Source organism: Haliaeetus albicilla, chromosome 9, assembly GCF_947461875.1.
Source record: "Haliaeetus albicilla chromosome 9, bHalAlb1.1, whole genome shotgun sequence".
NCBI classification, from domain to species: domain Eukaryota; kingdom Metazoa; phylum Chordata; class Aves; order Accipitriformes; family Accipitridae; genus Haliaeetus; species Haliaeetus albicilla.
The window spans coordinates 17,203,836-17,217,876 of NC_091491.1; the positions used below are offsets into that span (position 1 = coordinate 17,203,836).

The window sequence follows — 14,041 nt, forward strand, 5'->3', positions numbered from 1 at the left end:
AAGGTTATTACTGTTGTGAAAGCATAGCTTGCTTAGGCAACCCTGATGACCCTGCTTGTACTCATTCGCTCACATAAGGTGAAGACAACCTGAAACATAAGCAATTGTTTTTTGTCTGAATTCATATATTACAGATCACGTAAATATCTACAGCTTCCAACTAGCACCAGCCCTCTTCCAAAATGGCTCCTGAAGGAAGTTTCAGATTCAGAGACGCCCCACCTCAACATGCCATTGCTTTCCCAGAGCATTGACCACTCGTCCCTCAATGGGCCTGCGGCAGGCTCCACAGATGGGGATTCCCATCTTGTCATGGCAGGGCAGGCAATACAGTTCTCCCTTCAGTTCCCGGGCTTCAGCAGTCAGCTCCTTCCTGAAAACACAAACATGTCCCTGAAGTAAGAACACCAAGTGAAGCTCTTTAATGCCCAAGATGAAGTTTTGGAAGACTAAACTTGACAGGTAACATACTTTGGCAACATTCATGCTACAAATGCAGAGTCATTAAATTAAGCTAGTGAAATACAGTTATTATCAACTCATCTTTCTAAAATTACTTTCTCAGTTTGCCAGACGAGAACATACATGGAATATCACGTCTTCAGCTAGATACTCTGGCAGAAATATGAGGTGCACTTACATGGAACAATGCAGCATCGTGCAAAGACTCAAGCTATCTTTGAATGTGAGAGCTCAGGTACAAGGACCATCCTAGTTGTGCTCAGCCCTGAGCCATTTACTTTATTCTTCAGCACCGTTACCCATTCTAGGGCAGTACTGTGCTCCAATTATACTGCCTTCATGGTAAGTAATTCAGGTCAGACAGGTATCAGCACAGTAATGGACTGTGCCAGAAGACTGACACAGCTCACCAAGTCATCTTTTTTTCTATCCAGGAATGCAAACTGAAACTATCTTGAATAGCCTGGCAACAGCTGTCTTTGGACAACACTATTATTGTAATCTGCACATAGCCTTTCAGGTAAGTTCATACCAAGGAACTATTTTCATTTTCAATATAAAATAGCGTCATTCAGGTTTAGGATAAAAGAACACTGAATGGCAAAATAAAACTGAAGTTCCTGTAGGCTTTCCAAATTTCTTTCGATTTCTCCTCACACAATTTCTGTTTGTTCAACAATGTGAAGGCAGCAAAGTTTAGGCCTTGGAAAGGACTGTGCTGCTGACCATACTGTTTGTCTCTCTCCTTTTTTGTCAGAGTTTAGAATATGAGAACATACCCACAGTGGGTGCAGTTGAAGTGATCTGGGTGGTAGGAATCATTCCTAAACATCAGAGGCTGCTCATCAATTATCAAGTGGCACTTCTGACAGATGTATTTTCCCAGTCCCTTGGCTTTTTCACGATTATGGCATGGCCTGCACAGATGCCTGGTTGAACAAAGTAAAGAAAAGAAAATACTAAGAAATTCTTTCCCCTAAAACAATGTACAGTGCATGCTGTAGGATGTACTTTATGTAACAGAGTAAGTGCCTTCCAAGGTCAGACTAAACATAATTCAGTTTAGTATCCTGTCTTTCACACCAGTTGCACAGAAAAGAATATGTGGATAGAGCAGTCACAGAGTTGTATTTCCTCAGAATACTCCTCCAACATTCACTGATTTATATCCCATCAGGGATACCACCCTGTCATTCTTCTAGGTACCCATTCCAGTTCTTCTAGATCCTTTTTGAGAGGTGGGCAAGGAAAGGTGGCAACACCCTCTCTCTGTTACTAACTATGTGATCCATAACAGAGGCATTACAGCACTGGGAGGGAGTTGAGGAGAGAGAATAAAAAATATTAAACCAAAGCACATTGCTCAAATGCCTTTACCATGGCTACATTAGTCTTCGATAGCTAGGACAAACAGGAGACCATTGAATACTAGCTCTTCTGCCTAAAAATTCCTTCTAGTCCCAAGCTAAGGAAGATAAAGAACTATGCAATTTTGCACTTTTATGTGGTAAATGTAATATGTGATAGGAACAGAGTTACAAGTACAGTCCTGAACAGGTAGATAAGCCAAATTTCTGGTAGAAAAGCCTGGGCAAAGGCATAAAAAACTTCTGTAAAGGCCGATAGAATCCACCAGTTCTATCCCACTATTTAGGAGTTCGGAGGAGAAGCTGTTCAGTTTATTTGCCTATTAGCCACCCCTCTAGCTGCAATGCTGCAGGCTAGGAAGAATTTATGATAAAACAAAAATGACAGAGGAATGACTGCTGTGGGTTTCTTTGTCACAAAACAGACAAGCCTGCTTAATTCCTTTCACTATATCACTATGTGAAACACTTGCTGAGATTTACAAGTCGTTCTCAAAAGACAGCAGACAAAAGGAAAAGTTCAAATGGAAAGGGTAGATTTATGGCTGAAATAGTGGGTTCTTTGCAGGGCCCCTTCCAAAATTCTGCTGTGATGAATCATTTACCCTTAGATCTGTAAAATGGGGATAAGAATACAACACAGATGTTGTTGTGAGACCTCAAACATTTATGACCCTCAGCTGGCAGGCGTCTGTCTAAGTGCTAAGTATCATTATTATTCTCATCAAATCTGAGTCCTACTGTCAGCAAGTGTCTCTCTCCAGGGCTGGAACTGTCTGCCCAGACGGAGTCCAGAAAAAGCAGACAGCACCCCATTATAAGGAAACATGCAGCTGTGCTCATCTCAGCATAAAGGCATCAATTTTATTCAGCACTGTCAAATGCAGAGTAATTATACAGGCAGGACATAGGGACCCTGAAGCAAATGTCCTGAAAGAGACCCCTCTCATTCAGCTGAATAAGATGCCTTCAGCCATTTGCACTGATAAACCATTATCAACCCCTCCCCACTCACAAACCCTCTCTGCTGTCCCATAGACCCTCCTCTATTGCAAGCAAAGGGAAGTGTTGGACAGGCTAAGCTGTTACCATAGCAGCTGCCCCTCTCCCTCTCCCCCTCCCCACTCCCACCATTATGGAATTATCCCATTCTGAAATGTCCTGTTGTGTCTATTAATACCAGACTTCCCCCAAACAATGCTTCTCTCCACCCTCCTAAAATAATCAGGGGACTCCAAGAAGTCTGTGTTCACGGCTGCGAGTTCAGTAGCAGCCTTCAGTAAGCACCATGAACACTGGAATATTCATACAGTATATTCATATCTATAACAGCAGCAGCAACCCCAGTGCCAAGAGCTCAGCTGGGATGAAGACTGCTCTTCAGTGCTGGGGTGTCCTCTCTCCTGCTCTGTTGTGTGACTGAGCTGATAATGCGCTATCAGAGCTAGAAGGACACTATATAGAGGGGCTCCCCTCTCCACCCTCAGCAACTCTGCAACTGTGTGCTCTTTTTGGATCATCTTGTTTTCACCATTGCTGCTTCTATTTGGTTTGCTGTCATCAGAAGGAGTTCCTTGAGATTTTCCCCAAAAGGACCCCATACTCCACCCATAGGACTGCACTGTAAAGAGGTAAGAGACAAACTTCTGTTAGCAGAATAATGAAGGAGCTTTCCTAACGGCATTATTTTTAGCTGGTGTCAGTGAGGTGGACAGACACACAAGCAGAGGCGGATGAATATAATGGAAATGTTTGAAACTAAGAACAGGCAGCATTTTTTTGAACTTCAAAGAATAATTTCCTTACTCTTCTTTACATCACTCCTCCAAAACATAAAAGTTTTAAAATTTCTGTACCTAATGTATGTCCATTTGTGTCAGGAAAACTGACAGTTGTATGGGATGTCAGTGCTCTCCGACACCATTTTGATGCTCACAAGAAACAAGTATTTCAGCCGAAAGGTGGGAGGCTCAGCAGGGAGTGATTTTCAGGAGAATAACTTCAGTCAGAAGTGGACTATTTCTAATGAAGACTACTTGCAGTGAAAGATAGGAGACACTCCTGTTTCACAAGACACTACAACCATAATCATGAAAACCTACAAACAAGCATAATCCCAAACCAGAAATTGCTTTAGCTGAGAGCAAGACCAGGAATTTCTAATGTCCACTACAAACCCTAACATATAGCTCAAATTTATCTGCAGTGGGCATTATAATAAAAGCTCCAAACTAGCCAGGTAACTAACTTATGATGAGCTAAATATTTCCTCTGCTTATTAGTCATTTCATTAATGATAGATATAGCATCTGCTGGAAGAGTAATGAGGTTGTGTCTATACTGACAGCCTTGTGGATTGTTCCTTTGCTTGTTTCTAAGCAGAAGAGAAACAGGGCATAAAATACGGTCAGTGTGCATGCATTTCAAATGAGCAGTGACATCCCCATTACAGCTCAGCCCTGGGAGGCCTGGGATAATGGCTCGTTCCAAAACAGTGCTCTGTTTAGCAATACGTAAATCACTAAATATTCACACGACACCAAGAATACAATCCAAGCGGAAATTATTGGACAATGAGCCAGACTCCTAAAGGAGTTTTCTGTCTGTGGAGTCAAAGCCTCTTCCACCATATAGCTTAGCAGAAACTACACATTCTAGGTAATTTGGGAAGGTTTCCAGTTTGCTCTTAGCATTCATACAGACTGGTACAACAAGCTTTCTAAGACTTTGAGTGCTTTTTTTGTAAGCATAACAAACAAAAAGAAAGAAAAAAACTAAAAATTAAACACATTTATTTTAAACTGATAGGATAAACCCAGGCAAAATAGAAGTGGAACTCTAAATAACAGCAGAGGGCTTTCCACACTGTCTACAGAACACACTGTCAAAGAACTATTACTTTTGTAAAGTTGTAGCATTTTGTTGAAAACATATTGATTCTAAAAATAAGCTCAACAATTAAATCTATCGACATGTCAACTTTTCTCCTAACCTACTCAAGTGCTACACCACAATTTTCACGTCAACAAACAGAATTGTGAAAAAAAATAAAAAACTTGATTAATATTCCCTTCTAATTTAAAACCTAAGCAAAATTAGAAAGAGGCCCACTTCCCTTTTCTGATTTCTGACCAGGCAATGAAAAATTCCTCCCTTCACCTTGCTCTAAAAAGTAAATTAGGTAACAGCAGCTCTCCTATGAAGGCACTAATTTGAAAAGACTGAATCTATTTCAATTTTATCATTAGTTCTAAGCCTCTCCCTTCCTGACACTGACATACTGGGCTTCTAGATAGCTCTGACATTCTCCTTTCTACTCCACCCCACAGTATTTTGCAGTGAAAGCATGTCCAGATAGAAATCAATGGCAGACTCAATGCTGCCAACAGTGAGGACAAAACTCTCAACTTTTAAGTCTTGGCTCTTCCAAGTCTGGCACTGACACTCAAGCTGAATCTGAATCCCAAAGATCCTCCTTAGGAAATCAGCTCAAACAGAATCAGTTCAATGTATCATGCTGCTAAACCCCTGGTATTTAGCTTGTAAACAGGGAATAAGTCTGCTTACTGCTTTGCTTCCTGAACTGATTTAAATCATTATCATTCAGACAAGAGACATCCCTATCTCTTCCTTTAGACAGCCCTTACTTCTGCCTTTTCAGCTGGTCCAAGCCAGCATTTACTGCTTTCACAGTGGTGTCATAACCATGTATAGAGTAATGCTTAGCTATCAGACCACCCAATCACTGACAGGTGTGTATATAAAGATGACCTGATTACATTTCTCGCAGATTAAAAGCGTATTTAAACAAACTGCCTGACACAAAAAAAGGCTACGTAGCCAGAACATCAGGTGATAGGTACCATTGTAAATTAACACCCAGTAAAAAGGCATTGTCTCATCATGTTTCTCCTTTGGTATGCAACAGAAAAATACGTATTTAAACTAATTCAATCCAGGGAGGACAAGTATTTAAGCATTCAACAGTACTATCATACACAAACTTCAAAATCTTGTGTTCAAAAATACTTGCAGGCTTTACTTTGTAAGGGACAAATAAACACTAAAAACAAAAATTGCAGGCTCCTCTGCAAACCCAGGAAATTCACATGGAAAACTGCAACAGGGAACTTTCCTTGTGTACAAGAAAGCAAGATTTCACATGTATTTTTATAGATAAAATGTCCCTTGGAAAAAAGGGCTGTAGAGTTTTCCTTGCACATGCACTTCCAGTAATTCCAAGATAACAATTTGTTGCCATCTCTAGGACTACAGCTAGAAGCTGCAGCTGGCAGTGAGTACCCATACTCAAACCTGGAGTCTTTTTTGTGCCATAAACATGCAGGGTATCTAGGCAGTGCATGGAGTAAGAAGGTCCCTCTGTGGTCATATGAAGAAATTTCAGTTTCTGAATTTCATTTAGTCTCCCTTCTGTTGACTTTTGTGTCTTCAACTGTGACTAAACAGAAGCGGTCCAGCACATTAATCTCTTAGCTACTGTAGTTTTCTGTCCACCTGAAAGTGACAGCAGCCAAACAAAAGATGGTAATTACCTTGGAATTTTGTTTACATTTTCCAATATATTGGTCTGTTCTTAATCCCATTTCAGTTTCTCGATTAGCCACCAATATTCTTAGACATCTGAATAACCAGTTCTGTTGGGAAGCTGGATGCATTGCGTAATGCCTTGTATCAACTGTCTAATGATGTAAGGTATCAGCATATAGCATAGCTTCTGCCCGAGACTAAAAATTTTGTCTAACAATGTCAGCAACCACCTTAAAATTTTAATCTCAGTAGATGAAAATGGATGTATTTAAACATGTATTGAATATTATGGAGAAATGATCAATCAGTACAAAACGCAATGGTGAGCACAATGGAGGTACTGCTGCGCATACTGTAACACCTCTGAGGAATTCCAGAAACAGAGACAATGCTGGAAACTCAGACTGCCTGCATTTCCCTACCACCTATACCCACAGATGAGAAATGTATAAAAAGCCATGGGTAGACACCCAGAAAATCTTATCACATTTTGTTGATGTTGTTCAGGACCCTGCAGACAACAGAGAGACTGGCAAACCTAAACTCAGTTTTACTAAGCTGCTACTTGGAAAAGGCCCTGGATAAGCTACAGTGGGAATTTGGCTTCTGAGGGAGAAGAAAGCTGCAGGGAAGGATGACACTTCAACAAGTAACTGACAGCATGGGCTTTACTAATAATCTTTTCTGAGTCAATTCAGTTCTTTTTGCTGTTCAAATGAGATGCTGCTACCCATCTGAAAAGTCTCCTCCTATATTGGAACTAGATGCATTTGCCTTAAATACAGGACTTTAGACTAAAATAATTCCCAAAGACTTTCAGGAACCCTGGGGTTTTTTTAATAGCAACAATACCTGACTTGTCTTCCGCCTTTTCTAGGAACAAGACAGATATTCTAAGCTAGGTCACCTTACAACAGATACCTGTGCTCAGAAAAGCTGACTCATTAGCAGCTCTTCAGTCCTGAATCAGGCTTTCAAATTAAACATGGGAAATACTTTCTAGCTAGACATACGGAACCCACTTCTGCTCTTTCATTAACCAGACACATAAGCATTTCACTACTTTGTTACTCAACTGGTCTCAGCACAGGTTGGAGACAAGCTCATAATCAGCTAGCTAGCTCTTTACAGTGATTCCTTCAACAGGAATTAATGGTCTGGAAAACCCAGCTGAGCAGGAGGCATTCAGAATTTTAATATAAGTGTTTAAACTCAGACTGACCTCTCATATTAAATACCAATATTAGCAAACAGGAGACATCACTGATTTCCATGTGTGTTTTTTGGGGTGTTTTTGGGGGGTTTGTTTGTTGGGTTTTTATCTTCACAGAGAAAGCCAGGCTCTTTTGTAATATACTATCTCAATTCTTTCAGGTTTGGGGTTTTTTTTTCTTCAAAACTGTGGTGAAAAATGAATGGCCCAGCAGATCCCTCAAGCTTACTCTTCCATTGCTCAAATCAAACAAATTTCTCTTTGGAGACGTCAGAGCAATGTGGCAAAGAGACACACCTCGAGAACATCCTTTTTGCCACTTTCTACTTCCTGGACTTCATCCTGGCTTTTGTTGGCAATGCCCTGGCTCTTTGGCTCTTCATCCGGGACCAAAAGTCAGGCACACCTGCCAACATTTTCCTGATGCATCTTGCTGTGGCTGACCTGTTCTTTGTGCTCGTACTTCCTACCCGGCTGGTGTACCATTTTTCTGGTAATCATTGGCCATTTGGTGAGATGCCATGCAGACTCACTGGCTTCCTTTTTTACCTCAACATGTATGCCAGTATCTACTTCCTCATGTGTATCAGCGTTGACCGTTTCCTAGCCATTGTGCACCCTGTGAAGTCCATCAAGCTCCGCAGGTCCCTTTATGCCCATTTGGCATGTGCTTTTCTGTGGGTTACAGTTGGGGTTGCAATGGCACCTCTGCTGCTTAGTGTGCAGACAGTCGAGATGAAAAACACAACCGTCTGCCTGCAGCTCTACAGAGAAAAGGCATCACGTCATGCCCTTGCGTCCTTAGCAGTGGCATTCACTTTCCCATTTGTTACTACAGTAACTTGCTACTTATTAATCATCCAAAGCCTAAAGAGTGGGAACAGAGTTGAGAAACACCTGAAGGAAAAAGCTATCAAAATGATCATCATGGTCCTGATGATCTTTCTGATTTGCTTTGTACCTTATCATGTCAATCGCTACATTTATATTCTCCATTACAATGGGACCCAAGCTTCCTGCGAAACACAGCGTATTCTAGCCCTCAGTAACCGCATCACTTCCTGCCTCACGAGTCTAAATGGTGCCTTTGACCCAGTCATGTATTTTTTTGTAGCTGAGAAATTCCGTGAGGCTTTGTGCAATCTGTTCTGTGTTAAAAAGACTGTAATGTTGCCTCAGACATATGAGGGTAAGACAAATGAAAGCTCACTAAGTGCTAAATCTGAACTGTGAACATGACTCTTGTCACTGCTTCAACTTAAGAATATTCTATTCTACCAAGATCAGCTGAGAGCACAAATATGCAGCAAGATAGTCCACCCAGAGCCAAACTTATCCTGAGGAGGGAAGTTATGTTGTTTTTATGGGGCTGCAATTAGCAAGAATCCCTCTAACAACAGAGATCATATGTACTTGTCTCTTACTGAAACTGCAAACAGAACTACAGTTCTACTGATTTCCAAGATGTGAAACAAGGCTGAACACTTAGGAATAGGGAAGGGAGCAAAGAGGCTATTAAACAGACGTTTTTTTTAAAGAAAAAAAAAGAACTTAATTCCCAAAGCATTCAGTAATGAGTCTTCCTCTGCACAATGCATACAGCCTACATTAAAATTTTATATTGTGCCAGCAGTAGAGATCGACTCCTGAGATAGACCTGCCTGATGAAAAGACAGCATGCTTGCATATGTTGTTCAAGTCTCTGAATTCTAAGCGTTTATACATAGTAGACAGAAAATTGGTACTAAATGGTAGCAAGAAAAAAAGACCAAAATGCTGCAATGCACCCAACCTGGACTGGAATTAAGATAGGACTTACAATTTTTTTACTTCTTCCCAGAATTCAGAGCCAGAAATGAGCACTAAACTTCACACTACCTTTTCTATCTGCCCTCTGCCATTGTCTCAAAGCTGCAGACAGAGGTTGGACAATATTTAGTACACTGCCTCTTTTACGTAGTTCCCTGCAAAACATCAGATATCCTGATAACCCTCAAACTAAAGAATGGAAACCAGCTTCTTAGGAATACAGCATTCATCTTTACTACATACAGAATCTTAAAAATAAGAACCCAAATTGCAAAACTGAAGAAAAGCAAGCATATGAAGAAGTGAAGTTTACTTTGTCCAGAAGAGATTCCTATCTTTGAGGTGTTTTGCAATTATTTTTTGTGACTTATCCAGCAAGACTATTCCTTCACTATGGATAAAGTAAGGATTATCTTAACTATCCTCACTGATACAAATTCCATCCAGTGGAATATGTCTGGAAATGACAGGCAGACTAGGGAAGACCAAGTACAACAAGAAGCGGGAAAAAGAACCCAAGAGTTTCCAATAATATTTACTAGAAGACTGCTTCTATGCTATGGAGATAAATATTATAGGAAACCACGTGACAGGTAAATTTTATTTTTTATGTACAGATACATACACATGCATATCCCTTTTCCATGCTTTTGGGAATGAGCTCCTTACCATTTTAGATTTGGTCCACAAATTATGAAATCAAACATACTTTATCCTGCTTGAACTGCTTCAATCCTGACTGCTTTCCCAAAACACCCTAGGGGCTATCACAACAGCCCATTCTAACAAGCTTAGGTGTCAGAAGAAAATCAGTTATGCCCAACTCCAAAAACTAAGACACAGAATTTGCATGCAGGATGGAAGAGAAGAGTGAGTTGAGAGGATTCCCTGCTGGACAGGGTACAAGTATATAACCTTTCCTTCCCTTCTTCACCATTTAGTTAGTGAGACTATAAACTCTAGGAAACTACTACGCTTTGCTCAAGACATATGAAAGCCTGAAATTAACTATGAATTGTGCAACACTGCTAACTGCTGGATTGTTTTATTCTCTTATCATGGTATGCTTTTGTGCAAGTTCTCTTTTATGTTTTTTATTTCTTACTTCTTAATTAAATGTATTAATCAATGTTTAGGACTCATTTTTATATTCCTGTATATAAAATGAATGATTTCCAAAGACAAGGGGCATCACCTGCTGTAATCCTCGTGTTATTCTCTTGGCCTTTTGCTATATCTTGACTTCCTGCTCAGCAGCTTACTTGATAAATAGCCTGCCCAGGATCACATAATCCCTTTTTCTCCCTTGCTATTCAACCTTTTGCCTGAAATCCCTTTCTTTTCCAGAACCCATCCACTAGCTAAAATCTGAGTTTCTGCTTTCTACATGTTTCACTGCATGAAGAACACTGTTCTTCATTCCATTTCCCATCTCCTAACAGGCTATTCCTTAAAACTTCTTCTGTACCTTTTCAAGCTTTACCTCTCAGTGTACAACTAACTGACCACTCTCAACATGTCACTACTGTACTGATAACATACTGATAAAACTTTCAGAGCTCCTGCTCTACCTTACCTGCCAGCATTCTTTACAAAACCCAGGTCAGCAAGTGCTACATCGCAGAGTTCACAGCGGAAACATTCTGGGTGCCAGTTATTGTTCATTGCCTTGATAACACGCCCAATAATGAACTCACCTGCAAAAGGAAAGCAACACCTTGAGATGCATGCAGAAAATAGTCTTATCAAAAGTCTACTGCCCTTCATAATCCTTTCACTTTAATTCCACAAGAACTATTACAGTCTAACTTTGAAAAAACCCCAATTATTCCCACAACCAGGATACCCCCAAATCACTGCTGATATCATGCTTTGTTTCTGTCCAAAGCTGTTGCTCCTCAAAATGACCTCAACAATCCCAGCCCAGGGCTGGATGTCACTGCAATGGTGGGAGGTTTGCACAGCCCTGTAGCTGTTACCCCACAGTGTTGACATGCACCACATCTTACCACATTCCCCGCAGCAAGGAGCAAACAGCATCTGAAAGTCATGCTCACAGTACTTCCGACCTTCAAACTGTGAACAAAACAAAAGAGAAGGAGCCCTCATGAATAACTGAACTACTCTTATGTCTTGATAGTTCAGCATGATTTTCCATTGAAATGAACAACTAGTCAAGGCCAGTCAAGTTTTCCAGTTCTAGCCCCCCCTCACCTGTTTTTAAACTCCTGAGGATTTTTCTTAAAGAAATATCCAGATACAGCTTCAGCCTCATGGTGAATCATAGCAAACAGTTAAATTAATAGCAATCCTGCTAGAAGACATTAAAAATCTTGAAGTGTCCAAAGCCCTTTTCCTAGTTGGCTTTAATTTAATTTTTGTTTCAGTTTTTTTTGCTTATGTAATTCAGAACTACTCCTCCTACACGAGGCTAAAACTCACAGCAAATTAAGAATGCAGCATGTTTAAAATAACATGTTATTCAAAATATGTGCTCGCACATATTCTGTAAAAATATTTCAACTTCATTTTTAAATGGGTTCACCAATTTCAGTTGCCCAATTGGAAAAGTTTGGTATGAAATGTCTAAAAATAAAGACAAAAATTCACTTATGTCTAATGAAATATTAAGAAACATTTTCTATTTTCTTTTTGAAATGCCTCTTACCCAAAGAGCAAGCACACAGTTTTTGTTGTTACTGCTGTATAGCAAGGAGTATGTGAGAAGCAAAAAAACCAAAATTAAGTTGGAAGTCCCTCAGAAAAATAGCAAGAAACTGTTTAGGGCTAAGAAATTAAACATGCAAGGAAGATGGAAATTTGTATTTCTGCCAGAATTTTGACCTAATTCCTTGCATTTTAATGGAGCTATTTCTCTTCCCTTACACACAGTATGAGACCTCACCTCATAAAAAAGCCCATCTGGGAACTGACGAAAACACTGAGCACAGACAAAGCAGTTTTCATGATAGAGCTCCCCATTGCTGTTTACAATCCTCTCTGCAGGATCGAATCGAGTCTGGCAGCGTTCACATACTGCATTTGCGAGAGCATCGGACATATTACTGGAATAAAGACAAGAGTAAGAACATGAGCAATGTCACAGCCAATCACATGATTATAATAATATCACCCAACTTTCCCCAACATCTATGAACACAACACTTCCACTGCTTTAAATTCCCTTTTACATGAAAAAAAAAAAGACCAATGAGTCAATTCAGCACAGACATCAGTTAGAAAAAACGTTCTTGCAACTCACACATGGCAGAACGAGCTCATGTAGCAGACTTACCTATTGCACATTTCTGGCTGCTTCACCAGTCTTTCACCCCATTATGTCATCCTGCTAATAGCTCATACCAAATGTCTACAATTTTAAATAAACCAGTAGTTCAGAGAGCAGCAAACACAATGATGCTGACTTCTTGGGATTTCTGGTCTCAGGATGTGCACCTCTGAGGATTTTCTGATGTGTAATAAGCACTGATATCCCACTGCAGTCTCCCCTTCACTGTAGGAATTAACAGGGCATTTCCCCCTCTACCCAGCAGCTTATGTGCACAAGTTTCATTGGAAAATAATTGCATATAATGGCTCTGTATTCCTGACACATTAGTTGAAACTGTCAAAGTGTTAAAAAGGTATGGGAAGAGAGAAGTCTCTCTGGCTGGCTTGGCAAATACATCAGCTTCATTTCCTCAGAAAGTGAGGTTAAAAAACCCCCAAAGCCACACTCGCAAATCGTGTAAAGGATGTTTCCTCTGTCTCCCCTAAAAAGCAGACGACCCTAAACTCTTTCACAAAATTTTCACATTTGCCATCATGGCAATCTAAGTTCTCTATATAGTAACAGAATGCAGTTTTAAAATCATATATTGCATGTTCAAACAGGGAAGGAAAAATTATAAAGAAAAAGTCTCAATTTTTGTTGCAATGTGATCTTTCTTTTAACCACCAGACTATCCAATAATATAAAAATTCCATATTGTTACACTTTAGATATAGAAAAACTATTTTATGCCTTCTGGGCACCTTCTGAATTCTATGATTGGAAAGATAGTTTTACGGGTGGGACTATAAAAAATTTCCAGTGTGTTAAAAATATCTGGAATATTCCTGTAGTAGTTTTCCTGAAGCACATAACGTATACATAAAATGAAAGATGGCTTGGTTTAAAAGTTGTTTTTTTTTCTTTCTTTTTATATTCAAAGCTACTTTGAACTGAATTTCCATCATTAGTGTTATTCTACAACCTGACATGCTACTTTCCACACCTCTTCATAGAGAACAGTAATTCAATAAGCATGTCCCAGTAGCAGAAGATTCTCTTTCCTCTGGTTGAAGACACCCTTACAAAAACACTCCACTGTTTGTATTCCAGGGCTTTGTACTCTGAGCGCAACTAGAACAAGCAGGCAGCAGCCTCATACTCCCGAGGCAACAAAAACAGCCCTGTGTTTCAGCTGCCTCAGCTGAGCCAAAGTATCACACCTGCAGCCTGTACAAATAGCCTGTGGTGTGACCTGGAGTGACCGCTCAGTAAAAAGATACTTTCTTTCCACCACTGCAATTCCAAGGGTGGCAAAGACCAAGGGAGCTGGTAATATTTCAAGAATGGAGTACTAATTTAGCACAAATT

General features: G+C 40.0%; 2 protein-coding genes across 5 annotated transcripts in view; one reads left to right on the forward strand and one right to left on the reverse strand.

The window, feature by feature from the left end:
* The window catches only part of LIMS2 (LIM zinc finger domain containing 2), a 37,894-nt gene that overhangs the window by 10,369 nt on the left and 13,484 nt on the right, over window positions 1-14,041 (reverse strand). For all 4 annotated transcript variants that reach the window (XM_069791938.1, XM_069791939.1, XM_069791940.1 and 1 more), the window contains exons 2-6: window positions 12,305-12,464; window positions 11,409-11,475; window positions 10,976-11,096; window positions 1,242-1,391; window positions 223-373 (exon numbers count right to left, since the gene is read on the reverse strand). In XM_069791938.1, coding sequence (XP_069648039.1) covers window positions 223-373; window positions 1,242-1,391; window positions 10,976-11,096; window positions 11,409-11,475; window positions 12,305-12,460 — 645 coding nt within the window. In that variant the 5' untranslated portion in view covers window positions 12,461-12,464. The remainder of the gene's footprint in view (window positions 1-222; window positions 374-1,241; window positions 1,392-10,975; window positions 11,097-11,408; window positions 11,476-12,304; window positions 12,465-14,041) is intronic.
* Window positions 3,194-10,530, forward strand: GPR17 (G protein-coupled receptor 17). Its single transcript, XM_009928762.2, has 2 exons — window positions 3,194-3,460; window positions 7,752-10,530. Exon 2 carries the CDS (start codon window positions 7,789-7,791, stop codon window positions 8,821-8,823), a length of 1,035 nt encoding a protein of 344 aa, XP_009927064.1. The 5' UTR covers window positions 3,194-3,460; window positions 7,752-7,788; the 3' UTR covers window positions 8,824-10,530.

Excerpts from the sequence above, each read along its gene's own strand:
- GPR17 (XM_009928762.2), top strand. The coding sequence starts at position 7,789 with ATGAATGGCCCAGCAGATCCCTCAAGCTTACTCTTCCATTGCTCAAAT.